A 22,866-nucleotide genomic window follows, 5' to 3' on the forward strand; every position below is an offset into this window, starting at 1 on the left:
GCATGTCCTGTTTTAATGACAGTTGCACTACTGATACAGTATGATATATGACATAGGGGGAAATTATTACAGTATAATATATGACATACGGGTCATTTGAAAGCATTAAAAGGTTACTTTAATTGAATTTTATGAAAGCAAACAAACTCTTAGTTCTTATCAACATGGGTCATTAAATAATAATGTATGACTTATGCAGCATTAATAACAAGACCATATTGCCCCTTTTATTACTTTATTAGAGCTTTTTTTGCAGTTTTAGCTGGTGTGCATTTAAAGCAAGGGTGTTAAACATTTTTAGATGGGGGGCCACATGGAGAAAAATCTACTCCCAAGTGAGCCACACTGGTCAAATCACGACAAGATAACTTAGAAATAAAGACAACTTCAGATTGTGCTTGTTTATTGTTAAACAAAACATTCTGAAATTGTACAATGTTGGTATTTGTTACATTTATCTATTGCGGTTAAAGGCCTACTGAAAGCCACTACTAGCGACCACACAGTCTGATAGTTTATATATCAATGATGAAATATTAACATTGCAACACATGCCAATACGGCCGCTTTAGTTTACTAAATTACAATTTTAAATTTCCCGCGGAGTTTCTTGCTGAAAACGTCGCGGAATGATGACGTGTTTGCGACGTCTCGGGTTGTAACCGACATATTAGCTCAGCACCGATCACGGCTAAAAGTCGTCTCCTTTCATCGCATAATTACACAGTATTTTGGACATCTGTGTTGAATCTTTTGCAATTTGTTCGATTAATAATGGAGACGTCAAAGAAGAATGCTGTTGGTGGATTGCAGCTGCCTTTAGCACCGAGACACAGCCGGTGTTTTTTTGTTTGTTGTGAAGCTTTAACACAGAGCGGTCAAGCAAACATGTTTCTCTACGTCAACCAGAAAGTTTTTGGATGGGAAAATTGTGATATTAAGTCGGCTAGAGTTGATTATGCGACCTCCTCCAGCAGCTGTCAAAAAGGCAGCTGTGATCTTGGCTCCTCCATTGGCTTCTGTGAGAGACACTGGCGTTCACCGCAGCCCTCCGACTTTCGAGTATGACTTTATAATCTCACTAAAACACTATTAACTCTGTTGGTAGAGCGGCCGTGCCAGCAACTTTAGGGTTGCAGGTTCGATCCCCGCTTCTGCCATCCTAGTCACTGCCGTTGTGTCTTTGGGCAAGACACTTTACCCACCTGCTTTAGTTTACTAAATTGCAAGTTTAAATTTCCCGCCAAGTGTCATGTTGAGAACGTCGCGGTATGACGACGTCACCGGTTGTAGCAGACATTATTTTCCAGCCCGATCCAAGCTATAAGTAGTCTGCTTTGATCACATAATTACACAGTATTCTGGACATCTGTGTTATTGAATCTTTTGCAATTTGTTCGATTAATAATGGAGACGTCAAAGAAGAATGCTGTTGGTGGATTGCAGCTGCCTTTAGCACCGAGACACAGCCGGTGTTTTTTTGTTTGTTGTGAAGCTTTAACACAGAGCGGTCAAGCGAACATGTTTCTCTACGTCAACAAGAAAGTTTTGGGATGGGAAAATTGTGGTATTAAGTCGGCTAGAGTGGATTATGCGACCTCCTCCAGCAGCTGTCAAAAAGGCAGCTGTCATCTTGGCTCCTCCATTGGCTTCTGTGAGAGACACTGGCGTTCACCGCAGCCCTCCGACTTTCAAGTATGACTTTATAATCTCACTAAAACACTATTAACTCTGTTGGTAGAGCGGCCGTGCCAGCAACTTGAGGGTTGCAGGTTCGATCCCCGCTTCTGCCATCCTAGTCACTGCCGTTGTGTCTTTGGGCAAGACACTTTACCCACCTGCTTTAGTTTACTAAATTGCCAGTTTAAATTTCCCGCCAAGTGTCGTGTTGAGAACGTCGCGGTATGATGACGTCACCGGTTGTAGCGGACATTATTAATAGTCTGCTTTAATCACATAATTACACAGTATTCTGGACATCTGTGTTATTGAATCTTTTGCAATTTGTTCAATTAATAATGAAGTCAAAGTAGAAAGATGGAGGTGGAAACTTTTAGCCTTTAGCCACAAAAACACAGCGAATGTTGTTTAAAATTCCCGAAAATGAAGCTTTATGGATCAGAGTGGTCAAGCAAATATGGATCCCGACTACATGTCAACCGGCAGTTTTTGGTGATAAAATTGTGGTAATAAGTCTCCTCTTACCGGAGACATCACCGGAGCTTCCGTCTTCCTGCAGCTGCGTGACTTCCCTCAGACATTGGCATCAACACACCCGTGGCCACACCCCTCCGATTTTCAGGTACTATTTAATCCCACTAAAACACTAGCAACACAATAGGCAGATAAGGGATTTTCCAGAATTATCCCAGTAAATGTGTCTAACATCCGAATCGCTCCCACTGCAACCACCTTTTTCCTTATCTTTTTTTTTCTACTCCTTCACTCTAAATTTCCTCATCCACGAATTTTTCATCCTCGCTCAAATTAATGGGGAAATGGTCGCTGTCTCGGTCCGAATCGCTCTCGCTGCTGGTGGCCATGATTGTAATCAATGTTCAGATGTGAGGAGCTCCACAACCCGTGACGTCACGCGCACATCGTCTGCTACTTCCGGTACAGGCAAGGCTTTTTTATTAGCGACCAAAAGTTGCCAACTTTATCGTGGATGTTCTCTACTAAATCCTTTCAGCAAAAATATGGCGCCAAACTGGATGGAGTCCTGGTCTAGAACTGAGTGTGTTCTAGTCACACCCTGCCAACACATGGGATGGAGTCCTGGTCTAGAACTGAGTGTGTTCTAGTCACACTCTGCCAACACATGGGATGGAGTCCTGGTCTAGAACTGAGTGTGTTCTAGTCACACCCTGCCAGCACATGGGATAGAGTCCTGGTCTAGAACGGAGCGTGTTCTAGTCACACTCTGCCAACACATGGGATGGAGTCCTGGTCTAGAACTGAGTGTGTTCTAGTCACACCCTGCCAGCACATGGGATGGAGTCCTGGTCTAGAACTGAGTGTGTTCTAGTCACACTCTGCCAACACATGGGATGGAGTCCTGGTCTAGAACTGAGTGTGTTCTAGTCACACTCTGCCAACACATGGGATGGAGTCCTGGTCTAGAACTGAGTGTGTTCTAGTCACACTCTGCCAACACCTGGGATGGAGTCCTGGTCTAGAACTGAGTGTGTTCTAGTCACACCCCGCCAGCACATGGGATGGAGTCCTGGTCTAGAACTGAGTGTGTTCTAGTCACACCCCGCCAGCACCTGGTGTACCGCCATAAAAGTATTTTATTTGTGTGCCGACCACCACAAACGCAGGACATGTGTCCAGTTATCAGTGTTGTGCTGTAAAGTCCCTTGCCATCACTTTATAACTCCACAGCACAGTTGTGTAATGTGTGTGTGTGTGTGTGTGTGTGTGTGTACACACAGTCAGCATGTGCTGATGAATCTTTATTAGATGAGCAAACAAAACACTATATGCTTCCTGTTTCAAGCATCCGCCTTAGTTTTAATTGTGTTAGCCCTTAAATAAACAATTATTATAGTCGTTGTTGCTTTCTGGGTCTGATGTGTTGTTCAATCACGCCTCCAGAAATATATACTATACGCACTTTTTATTTATTTTTTTTAACTTATGTGACTTTTGCAGCATTGAGAATTAGAAAACAAACCCCGTTTCCATGTGAGTTGGGAAATTGTGTTAGATGTAAATATAAACAGAATACAATGATTTGCAAATCCTTTTCAAGCCATATTCAGTTGAATATGCTACAAAGACAACATATTTGATGTTCAAACTCATTAACTTTATTTTTTTACAAATAATTAACTTAGAATTTCATGGCTGCAACACATGCCAAAGTAGTTGGGAAAGGGCATGTTCACCACTGTGTTACATCACCTTTTCTTTTAACAACACTCAATAAACGTTTGGGAACTGAGGAAACTAATTGTTGAAGCTTTGAAAGTGGAATTCTTTCCCATTCTTGTTTTATGTAGAGCTTCAGTCCTTCAACAGTCCGGGGTCTCCGCTGTCATATTTTACGCTTCACACATTTACCATGGGAGACAGGTCTGGACTGCAGGCGGGCCAGGAAAGTACCCGCACTCTCATTTAAAGCAGTGTGGGTGGCACTGGGAGCAGGTGGGTAAAGTGTCTTGCCCAAGGACACAACGGCAGTGACTAGGATGGCAGAAGTGGGAATCGAACCTGCAACCCTCAAGTTGCACGCACGGCCACTCTACCAACCGAGCTATGCCGCCCCTAAAAGACAACATATTTGATGTTCAAACTCATAAACTTTTTTTTTTGCAAATAATTAACTTAAAATTTCATGGCTGCAACAGGTGCCAAAGTAGTTGGGAAAGGGCATGTTCACCACTGTGTTACATCACCTTTTCTTTGAACAACACTCAATAAACGTTTGGGAACTGAGGAAACTAATTGTTGAAGCTTTGAAAGCGGAATTCTTTCCCATTCTTGTTTTATGTAGAGCTTTGTCACGCCAAATTTCTTCCCCCCTACAAAAACCTCCCCCCCCCCCCCACATTTACTTCCAGGGTCATGATTAATACAGACATTTTGTTAACGCTATATTATAAAAATAAATAAAACTATTTACAAATACAAGCTTTGGGATGACACATTTACTTCTGGGGTCACGTTTCCTCTTATGTCATCCCATAGCTTGTTTGAAAATTGTTTTTTTTATTTTTTTTACAATATAGCGTTAACAAAACGTCTGTATTTACATCCAACACAATTTCCCAACTCATGGAAACGGGGTTTGTATATAAAATAGAAATAGGCAGACCAATTCAAATTTTTCTTTTGTTTTTTTAAACCTCAACACAATACTGTGAAACCATCACTAAACTCTATAGCTAATATAAACATATTTTCTCTTCTATTTGCATTACAGGATAACATTGTACTTATGTACCTAATATACAGATTTTATTTATAGACTATTCTTTATCCTATTCTACATAACTTATGTACATACTATCATTCTTATGGTGCTGATGATCCAAAGCATACATCATGTGTCATAATTCAGGTCTCAACTGTCCATCAATAATTCAATTCTCCTACAGCGGGGGTCGCCAACTCTTTAGCGCCGCCCTAGTGGCTCTCTGGAGCTTTTTCTAAAACGTATGAAAAATGGAAAAATATATATTATATATTTTTTGTTTTAATATATTTTCTGTAGGAGGACAAACATGACACAACCCTTCCTAATTGCTATAAAGCACACTGTTTATATTAAACATGCTTCACTGATTTGAATATTTGGCGAGTGCTGTTTTGTCCTACTAATTTTGGCGGTCCTTGAACTCACCGTGGTTTGTTTACATGTACAACTTTCTTCGACGTGTTTTATGCCACTTCTTTTTCTGTCTCATTTTGTCAACCAGACTTTTAATGTTGTGTGTGTGAATACACAAAGGTGAGTTTTGTTGGTGTTATTGACTTGTGTGGAGTGCTAATCAGAGATATTTGGTCACTGCATGACTGCAAGCTAATCGATGCTAACATGCTATTTAGGCTAGCTGTATGTACATATTGCATCATTATGCCTCATTTGGAGCTATATTTCAGCTCATTTGGTTTCCTTTAATTCAATTTATATCTCATGACACACTATCTGTATGTAATATGGCTTTTAAATTTGTTTTGCGGCTCCAGAGGGATTTGTTTTTGTATTTTTGGTCCAATATGGCTCTTTCACCATTTTGGGTTGCCTGACCCCTGGACTACACAAAGTTAGTTGCAGTACTTTATGATTATCACAGTCTTATTGGTTGACTGTGGTCACATGATGTCCAGCATAGCTCGAGGAGCGGCATAGCTTGGTTGGTAGAATGACCATGCCTGCAACTTCAGGGTTGCAGGTTGGATTCCCGCTTCCGCCATCCAAGTCACTGCCGTTGTGTCCTTGGGCAAGACACTTTACCCACACTGGTTTGAATGTAACTTAGATATTGGGTTTCACTATGAAAAGCGCTTTGAGTTGCTAGAGAAAAGTGCTATATAAATATAATTCACTTCACTTCATTATGACAACTCACCATTCCTTATTCGAATCGATTTTTGCAATATTTGGTATAAAAATTGTAATGAATGTTTTTTTTTTTTAACAGGTTACAAAAGCTCCGAAGTATGATATGCACGTTTAAAAAAAACAACAAAAAAAACATTTAAGAGTCAAAAGTACATATAAAAACAATCCATGAAAAATCAACACAAAAACATTTTAAAAGATACACAAATGCAACGAATCAAGACACTTGAGAACGAATTGCAAATTACATTTTTGATCATTAAAATTATATATATATTTTTTTCCTATAAAAAAATATTAAATATATATTTTTTAACTGATTAATTTTTATAAATATAGTTTGAATCAGAAAAAAAATTGAGTTGTGATTGGGATAGTTTGGTTTTTCAGCACCGTAACCAAAAATGATTATTTTCCCGATAAAGTCCTTCTTCTGTATGAGCAATGCTAGTGTGTAAAGTGTTGTTAAAAAAAAAAGTACAGAATAATACATAACAATAATACAGAGGAAAACCCTAAAAAATAAGAACTTAATATCCAATATACAGGAAATCAGAAGTTAAGATTTCAATCATTGAAAGTAAAAATAATAATGTATTGCTGACATGACACTTTTCATGAGTTGGTCCCTTTTAGGTCCGAAGAGTAAGTGTGTGTAATAAATAATAGTCAATATTAAGGTTGCTCAACTGGACTTTTATTTGCTGTTTTTACATTGTATGTACACTACTAAAAAAGTGCAAACAATCAAGAAATTTAAGAACCAATTGCAAAATATATTTTTGATAGTTTAACAAAAAATTTGTTTTTACTTTAAAAAAAAACGTCCTCTTAAATACATTTTTTAAATGATTCATTTTTAAAATCGATTTTGAATCAGTATAAATGAGGATCGGGATTTTAATTTTTTTTTCCAGGATCCTAACCAAAAATGATGCCTTGCCTGATTAAGTCATTATGTATGAGTGATGCCCTCAGTCTGTAAAGTGTTGGGGGGGAAAGTACAAAATAATACACAACAATAACACATAGGTAAACCATAAAAAAATAACTTAATATCAAATATACAGTAAGTAAATCCAAAGTTAAGATTTCAATAATTGATAGGAAAAAAAAATGCACTGCTGACATGACACTTTTCATGAGCGGGTCCCTTTTGGGTCTGAAGAGTAAGTGTGTGTGTGTGTGTGTGTGTGTGTGTGTGTGTGTGTGTGTGTGTGTGTGTGTGTGTGTGTGTGTGTGTGTGTGTGTAGTCAATAGTAAGGTTGCCTAGCATTAAGTGTCATATTGCAGTCTACACATACTGTATCTCTTATGTGTGACTGCCATCATATTGCAGTCTACACATACTGTATCTCTTATGTGTGACTGCCATCATATTGCAGTCTACACATACTGTATCTCTTGTGTGTGACTGCCATGGCAGTCTACACCTATCTCTTCGGTGAGTGCCATCAAATTCCAGTCCACACAAATCACTTGTGTGACTACCATCATACTGGAATCTACACATATCTCTTATGTGTGACTGCCATCATATTGCAGTCTACATGTATCTCTTATGTGTGACTGCCATCATATTGCAGTCTACACATATCTCTTATGTGTGACTGCCATCATATTGCAGTCTACACATATCTCTTGTGTGACTGCCATCATATTGCAACCGACACCTATCTCTAATGTGTAACTGCCATCATATTGGAGCCTACATGTGTCTCTTATGTGTAACTGCCATCAAATTGTAGTCTACACATATCTCTTGTGTGACTGCCATCATATTGCAGTCTACACATATCTCTTATGTGTGACTGCCATCATATTGCAGTCTACACATATCTCTTGTGTGACTGCCATCATATTGCATTCCACATGTATCTCTTATGTTTGACTGCCATTATATTGCAGTCTACATATATCTTACGTGTGACTGCCATAATGTTGCAGTCTACACAAATCGCTAATGTGTGACTGCCATCAAATTGCAGTCTACATAAATCACTTGTGTGACTGCCATCATATTGCAGTCTACATAAATCACTTGTGTGACTGCCATCATATTGCAGTCTACATGTATCTCTTGTGTGACTGCTATCAAATGGCAGTTTTTCACGTATCTCCTAATGTGTAACTGCCATCATATTGCAGCCTACATGTATCTTTTGTGTGTAACTGCCATCATATTGCAGTCTACATGTGTCTGTGTGACTGCCATCATATTGCAGTCTACACCTATCTGTTAGTCTCTTGTGTGACTGCCATCATATTGCCGTCTACACCTATCTCTTATGTGTGACTGCCATCTACTGGTCACTTATTACACCACATACCAAATAAAATAGCTTCAAGGTTGGTAAGCACAACCAAAATGATGCTGAACATGAGGCGCACCGGGTTGTAAGGCGCACTGTCAATTTTGGAGAAAATGAAAGGATTTTAAGTGCACCTTGTAGTCCGAAGAATACGGTACTTAAACACAAAAGTATCGGAATCCACAGAAAGCAACCAAATAAATCGAAAACCCAGATTAAATTACAGATAGAAGTGGATTTCCAAACAAACTCCAATAAAAAGCGATCAGCGAATAAACCGGAGTATAAATAAGCCAGGTGAAGGATTTGGGTTGAAGTCAGGACTTCATCCACACTTCAGGATGTGCATCTTGGCCGCCACGTTCTTGAAGCAGCGTTTCATCATGCTCCTGACGGCGGCCGAGGAGAAGTAGAAGATGAACGGGTCCAGGCAGGCGTTGAGGGTGCTGGACAGCAAGGCCACGTTCCGCCACTCCTGGCTCTCAAAGTGCACGAAGCCCACCACGTGGGAGGCGTTGTAGGGGCCGAAGCAGACGGCGAACACCACCAGGGTCCCCAGGGCCAGCCCTATGGCGCGCAGTCGTCTTCGCCGGCTGATGTTGGGCAGGCGGGACAGGACCAGGATGAAGTTGACGTAGCAGAAGCAGCAGATGAGGAAGGGGATGCAGAAGAGGACCAGGAAGAGCTCCAGGCGCAGAGGAAGAAGAATCCTCAGCTCGGCCTCGGTGAATTCCATGTAGCAGGTGGGCGGGGGCTGGGCGTGGCCCCACTGGGCGTAGGGCATGATGTAGACCACGCTCAGGTTGATGGAGGTCACCGCCCAGATGACCACGCAGGCCACCACGGCGTAGCGAGGCCGGCGGCACAGGGCGTAGCGCAGCGGGTAGGCCACGCCCAAGTAGCGCTCCACGCCCACGGCGGTGAGCATCAGGGTGCTGTTGTAGATGGTGACGTAGAAGACGAAGCCGCTGAAGGGGCAGAGCGGGAAGGGCAGCACCCAGGCCATGTTGTCCGAGGCCTCCTTCATCTTGAAGGGCAGGAAGGCCAGGAAGATGAGGTCGGAGATGGTGAGGTTCAGGAGCAGGACGTCTATGGGCGCCGCCCTGGTGCGCACCTTCTGGCAGAAGGTCCAGAAGGCCAGGACGTTGGCGGGGACCCCCATCAGGAAGGTGAAGATGTAGACCGACAGCAGCAGCTGCAGCATGGCGCTCACTGGCACACTGGAGGACACGGCCGTTAGGGTCCAGGTCGAGGTCAGGGGTCACAGACCTTTTGAAACCAAGAGCTGCTTCCTGGCTGCTCGTTAATGCCAAAGGGCTACCAGTTTGATACACACTTAAATAAATGGACAGAAATAGCCAATTTGCTCAATTTACCTTTAAGAAATAAATCTATATCTATTAAAAAATGGGTATTTCTGTCCGTACGTTTTTTTTCCTTTTACGGAAGGTTTTTTGTAGAGAATAAATGATGAAAAAAACACTTAAACGGTTTAAAAGAGGAGAAAACACACAAAAAATGAAAATTAAACTTTTAAACGTAGTTTATCTTCCATTCCCACTCTTTAAACGTCCAAATTCAACCGAAAAACTAGCTAATTTGAATCTTTTTGAAAAAATTGAAAAAAGAATTTATGGAACATCATTAGTCATTTTTCCTGATTAAGATTAATTTTAGAATTTTGATGACATGTTTTAAATAGGTTAAAATCCAATCTGCACTTTGTTAGAATATATAACAAATTGGACCAAGTTATATTTCTAACAAAAACAAATCATTATTTCTTCTAGATTTTCCAGAACAAAATTTTTTTAATAAATTCAAAAGACTTTGAAATAAGATTTCAATTTGATTCTACAGATTTTCTAGATTTGTCGGAATAATTTCTTTGAATTTTAATTATATGTTTGAAGAAATATTTCACAAATATTCTTTGTCGAAAAAACAGAAGCTAAAATGAATTAAATTAAAATGTATTTATTATTCTTTACAATAAAAAAAAAAAAAAACTTGAACATTGATTTAAATTGTCAGGAAAGAAGAGGAAGGAATTTAAAAGGTAAAAAGGTATTCGTGTTTAAAAATCCTAAAATCAATTTTAAGGTTGTATTTTTTCTCTAAAATTGTCTTAAAGTTATAAGAAGCAAAGTAAAAGAAAAAATGAATTTATTTAAACAAGTGAAGACCAAATCTTTCAAATATTTTCTTGCATTTTCAAATTCTATTTGAGTTTTGTCTCTCTTAGAATTAAAAATGTCGAGCAAACCGAGACCAACTTGCTAGTAAATAAATAAAATTTAAAAAATAGAGGCAGCTCACTGGTAAGTGCTGCTATTTGAGCTATTTTTAGAACAGGCCAGCGGGCGACTCAAAATATTTGTACTGCTTGAAATTGCCAACATTTTAAACTTTGATAGTATCCATTATTATCATATTTTTCAAACATGTTTTTTTTCCAAATACAAATACTTAACTTTACAGCAAATTACCCATTAAATTAATTAAAATTCTGTTCTTTACAGAATATTACTGTAAATTAAAAAAAAAACTACAATATACCAAACACAAAATGGAGTGTTAGTATTCATATCTAGTCCAAATTTCAGAGAGTGACTAATCATGATTCATCCAAATTCCAGTTAATTAATCATGATCAATCCACATTCAAAAGTGTGATTGACTACGATTAATCCAAATGCAAAATTGAGTTATTATTCATATTTAATCCAAATTTGAAAAAGTGACTAATCCAGAGTAATCCAAATTTAACTGTGCTTAATCTTGATTAATCCAAATTCAAAAGTGTGATTAATCATGGTTAATCCAAATTCAAAATTGAGTGTTATTCATATTTAATCCAAATGTCAAAAAGTGATTAATCATGATTCATCCACATCCAAGTGTGATTGACTACAATTGAAATGAAAAATGTAGTTATTATTCATACTTAATCCCAATTTGAAAAAGTGACTAATCATTATTTATCCAAATTCAAGTGTGATTAATCATGATTAGTCCACATTCAAAAGTGTGATTGACTACGATTATTCCCAAAGCAAAATTGAGTTATTATTCATTTTTAATCCAAATTGTGTAAAAGTGACTAATCATGATTAATCAAAATGTAACCGTGATTAATCATGATTAATCCACATTCAAAAGTTTGATTGACTACAATTAATCCAAATGCGAAATTGAGTTATTGTTCATATTTAATCCAAATGTTAAAAAGTGACTAATCTTGATTAATCAAAATGTAAATGTGATTAATCATGATTAATCCACATTCAAAAGTGTGATTGACTACAATGAATCCAAATGCTAAATTGTGTGTTATTCATATTTAATCCACATTTTAAGAAGTGACTAATCCTGATTAATCCAAATTCAAGTGTGATTTATCCACATTCAAAGGTGTGATTGACTACGATTAATCCAAATGCAAAATTCAGTGTCATTATTCATATTTAGTCCAAATTTCAAAAACGGACTAATCATGATTCATACAAATTCAAGTGTGATTAATCCACTTTCAAAAGTGGGATTAACTACGATTAATCCAAATGAAAAATTGATTGTTATTCATAATTAAACCGAATTCTAAAAAGTGTCTAATCATGATTAATCCAAATTCAAGTGTGATTAATCATGATTTGTCCATATTCCAAAGTGTGATGGACCACGATTAATCCAAATGCAAAATTGAGTGTTATTATTCATATTTAATCCAAATGTGAAAAAGTGACTAATCACAATTAATCGAAATTCAACTGTGATAAATCAGGATTAATCCACATTCAAAAGTGTGATTAACTATGATTATCACAAAGGCAACATTTAATTATTATTCATATTTAATTCAAATTTGAAAAAGGGACTAGTCACTTTTAATCCACATTCAAAAGTGTGATTGACTACGATTAATCCAAATTCAAAATAGTGTTATTATTCATATTTAATCCAAATTCAAAAAAGTGACTACGTAATTATGATTCATCCAAATTCAAATGTGATTAATCCACATTCAAAAATAGGATTTCCTATGGTTATTCCAAATGCAAAATTGAGTTAATATTCAAAATTAATTCAAATTATGACTAATTAGCATTCATCAAAATTCAAGTGTGATTAAACATGATTAATCCACATTGAAAAGTGTGATTGACTAAAATGAATCCAAATGCAAAATTGTGTGTTATTCATATTTAATCCACATTTTAAGAAGTGAGTAATCATTATTAATCCAAATTCTAGTGTGATTAATCCACATTCAAAAGTGGGATGGACTACGATTAATCCAAATGCAAAATTGAGTGTTATTCATGTTTAATCCACATTTGAAAAAGTGACTAATCACGATTAATCAAAATTCTAGTGTGATTAATTCACATTCCAAATTGTGATTGATTACAATTATTCCAAATGAAAAATTGAGAGTGGTAATATTCATATTTAATCTAAATTTGAACAAAGTGACTAATCATGATTCATCCAAATTCAAGTGTGATGAATCATGATTAATACTCAATCAAAAGTGTGATTGACTATGATTAATCCAAATGCAAAATTGAGAGTTATTATTCATATTTAATTACAATTTGAAAAAGTGACTAATTACAATTAATCCAAATTCAAGTGTGATTAATCTTATATTAATCCACATTCAAAAGTGTGATTGACTATGATTATTACAAATGCAAAATAGGATTATTATTCATATTTAATTCAAATTTGAAAAAGTGACTAATCATGATTTATCCATGTTCAAGTGTGATTAATCATGACTAATCCACATTCAAAAGTGTGATTGACTAAGATGAATCCAAATGCAAAATTGTGTGTTATTCTTATTTAATCCACATTTTAAGAAGTGCCTAATCATGATTAATCCAAATTGAAGTTTAATTAATCCACATTCAAATGTGTGATTGACTATGATTAATCGAAATCCAAAATTGAGTGTCATTATTCATATTTAGTCCAAAATAAAAAAATTCACTAATCATGATTAATCAGAATTCAAGTGTGATTAATCCACATTCAAAAGTGGGATTGACTATGATTAATCCAAATGCAAAAAAAAAGTGACTAATCACGATTAATCAAAATTCTAGTGTGATTAATCATGATTAATACTCATTCAAGAGTGTGACTGACTATGATTATTACAAATGCAAAATAGGATTATTATTCATATTTAATACAAATTTGAAAAAGGGACTTATCATGATTTATCCATATTCAAGTGTGATTAATCATGATTAAGCCATATTCAAAAGTGGGATTGACTACAATTAATCCAAATGCAAAATTGAGTGTCATTATTCATATTTAATCCACATTCAAGTGTGACTAATCATGACTAATCCACATTCAAAAGTGTAATTGACTATGATTATTACAAATGCAAAATAGGATTATTATTCATATTTAATTCAAATTTGAAAAAGTGACTAATCATGATTAATCCATATTCAAGTGTGATTAATCATGATTAAGCCACATTCAGAAGTGGGATTGACTACAATTAATCCGAATGCAAAATTGAGTGTCATTATTCATATTTAATCCAAATTCAAGTGTGACTAATCATGACTAATCCAAATTCAAAAGTGTGATTGATTATGATTATTACAAATGCAAAATATGATTATTATTCATATTTAATTCAAATTTGAAAAAGTGACTAATCATGATTTATCCATATTCAAGTGTGATTAATCATGATCAAGCCACATTCAGAAGTGTGATTGACTACAATGAATCCGAATGCAAAATTGAGTGTCATTATTCATATTTAATCGAAATTCAAGTGTGACTAATCATGACTAATCCACATTCAAAAGTGTAATTGACTATGATTATTACAAATGCAAAATAGGATTATTATTCATATTTAATTCAAATTTGAAAAAGTGACTAATCATGATTTATCCATATTCAAGTGTGATTAATCATGACTAATCCAAATTCAAAAGTGTAATTGACTACAATGAATCCAAATGCAAAATTGAGTGTCATTATTCATATGTAATCCAAATTCAAGTGTGATTAATCATGACTAATCCACATTCAAAAGTGAAATTGACTACAATGAATCCAAATGAAACATTGAGAGTTGTGTTACTCATATATATTCCAGATTTTAAAATGGGGCTAATCATGATTAATCCAAATGCAAAATTGAGAGTTATTATTCATATTTAATTATAATTTGAAAAAGTGACTAATTACAATTAATCCAAATTCAAGTGTGATTAATCTTATATTAATCCACATTCAAAAGTGCGATTGACTATGATTATTACAAATGCAAAATAGGATTATTATTCATATTTAATTCAAATTTGAAAAAGTGACTAATCATGATTTATCCATGTTCAAGTGTGATTAATCATGACTAATCCACATTCAAAAGTGTGATTGACTAAGATGAATCCAAATGCAAAATTGTGTGTTATTCTTATTTAATCCACATTTTAAGAAGTGCCTAATCATGATTAATCCAAATTGAAGTTTAATTAATCCACTTTCAAATGTGTGATTGACTATGATTAATCGAAATCCAAAATTGAGTGTCATTATTCATATTTAGTCCAAAATAAAAAAATTCACTAATCATGATTAATCAGAATTCAAGTGTGATTAATCCACATTCAAAAGTGGGATTGACTACGATTAATCCAAATGCAAAAAAAAGTGACTAATCACGATTAATCAAAATTCTAGTGTGATTAATCATGATTAATACTCATTCAAGAGTGTGACTGACTATGATTATTACAAATGCAAAATAGGATTATTATTCATATTTAATACAAATTTGAAAAAGTGACTAATCATGATTTATCTATATTCAAGTGTGATTAATCATGATTAAGCCACATTCAGAAGTGTGATTGACTACAATGAATCCGAATGCAAAATTGAGTGTCATTATTCATATTTAATCCAAATTCAAGTGTGACTAATCATGACTAATCCAAATTCAAAAGTGTAATTGACTATGATTATTACAAATGCAAAATAGGATTAGTATTCATATTTAATTCAAATTTGAAAAAGTGACTAATCATGATTTATCTATATTCAAGTGTGATTAATCATGACTAATCCACATTCAAAAGTGTGATTGACTACAATTAATCCAAATGCAAAATTGAGTGTCATTATTCATATGTAATCCAAATTCAAGTGTGATTAATCATGACTAATCCAAATTCAAAAGTGTAATCGACTACAATGAATCCAAATGAAACATTGAGAGTTGTGTTACTCATATATAATCCAGATTTGAAAATGGGGCTAATCATGATTAATCCAAATTCAAGTGTGATTAATCATGATCAAGCCACATTCAGAAGTGTGATTGACTACAATGAATCCGAATGCAAAATTGAGTGTCATTATTCATATTTAATCCAAATTCAAGTGTGACTAATCATGACTAATCCAAATTCAAAAGTGTAATTGACTATGATTATTACAAATGCAAAATAGGATTATTATTCATATTTAATTCAAATTTGAAAAAGTGACTAATCATGATTTATCCATATTCAAGTGTGATTAATCATGACTAATCCAAATTCAAAAGTGTAATTGACTACAATGAATCCAGATGCAACATTGAGAGTTGTGTTACTCATATATAATCCAGATTTGAAAATGGGGCTAATCATGATTTATCCATATTCAAGTGTGATTAATCATGATTAAGCCACATTCAGAAGTGTGATTGACTACAATGAATCCGAATGCAAAATTGAGTGTCATTATTCATATTTAATCCAAATTCAAGTGTGACTAATCATGACTAATCCACATTCAAAAGTGTAATTGACTATGATTATTACAAATGCAAAATAGGATTATTATTCATATTTAATTCAAATTTGAAAAAGTGACTAATCATGATTTATCTATATTCAAGTGTGATTAATCATGATTAAGCCACATTCAAAAGTGTGATTGACTACATTGAGTGTCATTATTCATATGTAATCCAAATTCAAGTGTGATTAATCATGACTAATCCAAATTCAAAAGTGTAATTGACTACAATGAATCCAAATGCAATATTGAGAGTTGTGTTACTCATATATAATCCAGATTTGAAAATGGGGCTAATCATGATTAATCCAAATTCAAGTGTGATTAATCATGATCAAGCCACATTCAGAAGTGTGATTGACTACAATGAATCCGAATGCAAAATTGAGTGTCATTATTCATATTTAATCCAAATTCAAGTGTGACTAATCATGACTAATCCAAATTCAAAAGTGTGATTGACTATGATTATTACAAATGCAAAATAGGATTATTATTCATATTTAATTCAAATTTGAAAAAGTGACTAATCATGATTCATCCATATTCAAGTGTGATTAATCATGACTAATCCAAATTCAAAAGTGTAATTGACTACAATGAATCCAGATGCAACATTGAGAGTTGTGTTACTCATATATAATCCAGATTTGAAAATGGGGCTAATCATGATTCATCCAAATTCAAGTGTGATTAATCATGATCAAGCCACATTCAGAAGTGTGATTGACTACAATGAATCCGAATGCAAAATTGAGTGTCATTATTCATATTTAATCGAAATTCAAATGTGACTAATCATGACTAATCCAAATTCAAAAGTGTAATTGACTATGATTATTACAAATGCAAAATAGGATTATTATTCATATTTAATTCAAATTTGAAAAAGTGACTAATCATGATTTATCTATATTCAAGTGTGATTAATCATGACTAATCCACATTCAAAAGTGTGATTGACTACAATGAATCCGAATGCAAAATTGAGTGTCATTATTCATATTTAATCCAAATTCAAGTGTGATTAATCATGACTAATCCAAATTCAAAAGTGTGATTGACTATGATTATTACAAATGCAAAATAGGATTATTATTCATATTTAATTCAAATTTGAAAAAGTGACTAATCATGATTTATCCAAATTCAAGTGTGATTAATCATGACTAATCCACATTCAAAAGTGTGATTGACTACAATGAATCCAGTGTGTCATATTTAATCCAAATTCAAGTGTGATTAATCATGGTTAATCCAAATTCAAAATTGAGTGTTATTCATATTTAATCCAAATGTCAAAAAGTGATTAATCATGATTCATCCACATCCAAGTGTGATTGACTACAATTGAAATGAAAAATGTGGTTATTATTCATACTTAATCCCAATTTGAAAAAGTGACTAATCATTATTTATCCAAATTCAAGTGTGATTAATCATGATTAGTCCACATTCAAAAGTGTGATTGACTACGATTATTCCCAAAGCAAAATTGAGTTATTATTCATTTTTAATCCAAATTTTGTAAAAGTGACTAATCATGATTAATCAAAATGTAACTGTGATTAATCATGATTAATCCACATTCAAAAATTTGATTGACTACAATTAATCCAAATGCGAAATTTAGTTATTATTCATATTTAATCCAAATGTTAAAAAGTGACTAATCTTGATTAATCAAAATGTAAATGTGATTAATCATGATTAATCCACATTCAAAAGTTTGATTGACTACAATGAATCCAAATGCAATATTGAGAGTTGTGTTATTCATATATAATCCAGATTTGAAAATGGGGCTAATCATGATTCATCCAAATTCAAGTGTGATTAATCCACATTCAAAGCTATAATCATAATTATGTTTTGAGGGCCCCTCCATTTTTTCACACTTTTTTATCAATACAAAAACAACTTTTATACCTTTTGAATCCAACTTGAAACCTTAACTCGATGCATTTTTTGAACTAAAACAGGGAAAAATCCTAATGAGGTACTTTCTTTTAGTGAAAACCCCACAATTGGTCATCATTGAAACCTGGCATGGGTGCCAATGCAGAACCACTGCCTCTGGTGTTATGTCAGTGATGGAGCAGGAAGGGGCTTGGAACACCTTTTGGACGCACCCTGTCATTCAATCATTGACATTTTACACGACGCTTTGAAAAATAATCTCTTTCAGAAGCTATTTTTTTTTTTTCAAATTCCATCCGTTCATTTCCTACGACTAAAAACAAAAACAACAGTGGCTATAAAGTCCAATGAAGAAATAGTTGTGAACATCAGGCCTACCTGAGCAGCGTGAAAAGTCAGACATGTGTCTCTCCATCCCTCTGCGGCGCTTCTTCCGTCCCTTCAGAGCGCAGGCGTGCTTATATCCAGTCTCCATCTTCACCCGCCGGAAGTTTAATAAAGCTTCTGGACACAAATGTCTTCTCCGCGCGCTCGGCAAACACCGTCGCCTGGCAACCAGATCTCATTGCTATCATGAGGAAATGTACGCTAATCACTCACTGGGTCAAAGGTGACAAGGAAAGGGTGGAGAAGGTGATGCTTCGTGTTGGTGGGAGCGAGGGGGCGGAGCTACAGTATGGCTACTGGGGAAGCCCCGCCCACAGGAAAAGAGGCTGAACTGTCACTGATGCACACATGTTCTGTTTCTACATGCTAGGACTGTCTAACTTTCAAATATCTCTTCGGGATTCATCACATTTTGTCCCTACTTAATTCAGAAATAAATGGCAACAGATCGCAGATTTTTTTAAAAATCTTTAAAAAATGTACTTTTAAGTGCACAATTAAAATAGCTCATTGTGATTAATTACATTTTGTCCCTACTTAACTCAGAAATAATCGCGACTAATCACAGTTTTTTTCTTCAATAAGTGTACTTTTAAGTGTACAATTAAAACATCTTATTGTGATTAATCAAATTTTGTCCCCACTTAACTCAGAAATAATTGCAACAAATCACAGATTTAAAAAAAAATCTTTAATAAGTGTATTTTAAGTGCACAATTTAAATAGGTAATTGTGATTAATGGCATTTTGTCCCTACTTAACTCAGAAATAATCGCGACTAATCACAGTTTTTTTCTTCAATAAGTGTACTTTTAAGTGTACAATTAAAACATCTTATTGTGATTAATCAAATTTTGTCCCCACTTAACTCAGAAATAATTGCAACAAATCACAGATTTAAAAAAAAATCTTTAATAAGTGTATTTTAAGTGCACAATTTAAATAGGTAATTGTGATTAATCGCAATTTGTCCCTACTTAACTCAGAAATATTCGCAGATTTAAAAAAAAAATCTGCGATAAGTTTACTTTTAAAATATCCATTTCTTATAATCATAATTGTGACTAATCGCGGATTTTTTTTTTCTTTAATAAGTATACTTTTAAGTGTACAATTAAAATATCTAATTGTTTTTAATCACATTTTGTCCCTACTTAATTTATAAATAATCATGACAAATGGCAGATTTTAAAACAAAATCTTTAATAAATGTACTTTTAAGTGTAAAATTTAAATATCTCATTATGATTTATTGCATTGTTTCCCTATTTAACGCAGAAATAATTGCAGATTAAAAAAATATATATATTTCATAAGTGTACTTTCAAGTGTACAATAAAATATGTAATTGTGATTAATCACATTTGTCCCTACTTAACTCAGAAATAATTGCGACAAATCGCAGATTTTTTAAAAATCTTTAAGTGTACTTTTAAGTGCACAATTAAAATATTCAATTGTGATTTACCGCAATTTGTCCCTACTTAACTCAGGAATAATTGCAACTAATCACTGATTTTTTTTCCCAATAAGTGTACTTTAAGTGCACAATTAAAATAGATAATTGTGATTAATCACATTTTGTCCCTACTTAATTCAGAAATAAATGGCAACAGATCGCAGATTTTTTTTTAAATCTTTAACAAGTGTACTTTTAAGTGCACAATTAAAATAGCTCATTGTGATTAATGGCATTTTGTCCCTACTTAACTCAGAAATAATCGCGACTAATCACAGTTTTTTTCTTCAATAAGTGTACTTTTAAGTGTACAATTAAAACATCTAATTGTGATTAATCAAATTTTGTCCCCACTTAACTCAGAAATAATTGCAATAAATCATCCATCCATCCATTTCCTACCGCTTATTCCCTTTTTGGGGTCGCGGGCAGATTTAAAAAAAAATCTTTGATAAGTGTATTTTAAGTGCACAATTTAAATAGGTAATTGTGATTAATCGCAATTTGTCCCTACTTAACTAAGAAATAATCGCAGATTTAAAAAAAAAAAAATCTGCGATAAGTTTACTTTCAAGTGTACAATTAAAATATCTATTTCTTATAATCATAATTGTGACTAATCGCAGATTATTTTTTTCTTTAATAAGTATACTTTTAAGTGTACAATTAAAATATCTAATTGTTTTTAATCACATTTTGTCCCTACTTAATTTATAAATAATCATGACAAATGGCAGATTTTAAAACAAAATCTTTAATAAATGTACTTTTAAGTGTAAAATTTTAATATCTCATTATGATTTATTGCATTGTTTCCCTATTTAACGCAGAAATAATTGCAGATTAAAAAATATATATATTTCATAAGTGTACTTTCAAGTGTACAATAAAATATGTAATTGTGATTAATCACATTTGTCCCTACTTAACTCAGAAATAATTGCGACAAATCGCAGATTTTTAAAAAATCTTTAAGTGTACTTTTAAGTGCACAATTAAAATATTCAATTGTGATTTACCGCAATTTGTCCCTACTTAACTCAGAAATAATTGCAACTAATCACTGATTTTTTTTCCCAATAAGTGTACTTTAAGTGCGCAATTAAAATAGATGATTGTGATTAATCACATTTTGTCCCTACTCAACTCATAAATAATTGTGACAGATCGCAGATTTTAAAATAAATCTTTAACAAGTGTACTTTTAAGTGCACAATTAAAATAGCTCATTTTGATTACTTGCAGTGTGAATGTGAGTGTGAATGTTGTCTGTCTGTTTTGGCCCTGCGATGAGGTGGCGACTTGTCCAGGGTGTACGCCACCTTCCGCCCGATTGAAGCTGAGATAGGCACCAGCGCCCCCTGCAACCCCAAACGGAATGAGCGGTAGGAAATGGATGGATAGATGGATGCATTTTGTCCCTACTCAACTCAAAAATAATCGCGACCAATCGCTTAATAAGTGTACTTTTAAGTTTAAAATTTGTAATTGTGATTAATCACATTTTGTCCCTACTTAATGTAGAAATAATCACGATAAATTGCAGATTTAAAAAAAAATCTTTAATAAGTGTACTTTTAAGTGTAAAATTTAAATATCAAATTTTGATTAATTGCCTTTTGTCCCTACTTAACTCATAATCATGACTAATCACAGATTTTTTTTTAAATTTATTTTACTGTATAATTAAAACAGCTGATTGTGATTAATCGCATGTTGTCCCTACTTAACTAAGGAATAATCGCGATTAATCGCAGATTAAAAAAAAAATCTTTAATAAATATGCTTTTAAGTGTAAAAATAAAACATTTAATTGTGATTAATTGCATTTTGTCCCTACTTAACTCGGGCATAATCACGGCTACTTCCAGATTTTTTTTTTTTACATTTTTTAATCTTTAATAAGTGTATTTTTAAGTATTACATTTAGATATCAAATTGTGATTAATTGCCTTTTGTCCCTACTTAACTCATAATCATGACTAATCACAGATTTTTTTATTTTTTTTATTTTACTGTATAATTAAAACAGCTGATTGTGATTAATCGCATGTTGTCCCTACTTAACTAAGGAATAATCGCGATTAATCGCAGATTAAAAAAAAAATCTTTAATAAATATGCTTTTAAGTGTAAAAATAAAACATTTAATTGTGATTAATTGCATTTTGTCCCTACTTAACTCGGGCATAATCACGGCTACTTCCAGATTTATTTATTTTTTACATTTTTTAATCTTTAATAAGTGTATTTTTAAGTATTACATTTAGATATCAAATTGTGATTAATTGCCTTTTGTCCCTACTTAACTCATAATCATGACTAATCACAGATTTTTTTTTTTAAATTTATTTTACTGTATAATTAAAACAGCTGATTGTGATTAATCGCATGTTGTCCCTACTTAACTAAGAAATAATCGCGATTAATCGCAGATTAAAAAAAAAATCTTTAATAAATATGCTTTTAAGTGTAAAAATAAAACATTTAATTGTGATTAATTGCATTTTGTCCCTACTTAACTCGGGCATAATCACGGCTACTTCCAGATTTTTTTTTTTTTACATTTTTTAATCTTTAATAAGTGTATTTTTAAGTATTACATTTAGATATCAAATTGTGATTAATTGCCTTTTGTCCCTACTTAACTCATAAATAATCATGACTAATCGCAGATTTTTAGTTTTTATTTTAGTGTATAATTAAAATAGCTAATTGTGATTAATCGCATTTTGTCCCTACTTAACTCAGAAATAATCGTGACTAATCACAGATTTTAAAATGTTTTATTTTTACGTTTAATAAGTATACTTTTAAGTGTACAATCAAAATGTCTAACTGTGATTAATCGCACTGTCCGAAGGGAAGTCATCATTAATGGCA

The 22,866-nt window shown here is 33.6% G+C and overlaps 1 protein-coding gene across 1 annotated transcript; it reads right to left on the minus strand.

The window, feature by feature from the left end:
- Positions 1-8,668: 8,668 nt before the first annotated feature.
- Positions 8,669-9,589, minus strand: LOC133540184 (free fatty acid receptor 3-like). Its single transcript, XM_061882748.1, has one exon. It carries the CDS (start codon positions 9,587-9,589, stop codon positions 8,711-8,713), a length of 879 nt encoding a protein of 292 aa, XP_061738732.1. The 3' UTR covers positions 8,669-8,710.
- Positions 9,590-22,866: the final 13,277 nt, after the last annotated feature.

The sequence above is a fragment of the Nerophis ophidion genome, linkage group LG21 (genome assembly GCF_033978795.1).
Source record: "Nerophis ophidion isolate RoL-2023_Sa linkage group LG21, RoL_Noph_v1.0, whole genome shotgun sequence".
NCBI lineage: Eukaryota > Metazoa > Chordata > Actinopteri > Syngnathiformes > Syngnathidae > Nerophis > Nerophis ophidion.

Coding starts and splice junctions, on each gene's coding strand:
- LOC133540184 (XM_061882748.1), bottom strand. CDS start 9,589: ATGCTGCAGCTGCTGCTGTCGGTCTACATCTTCACCTTCCTGATGGGG.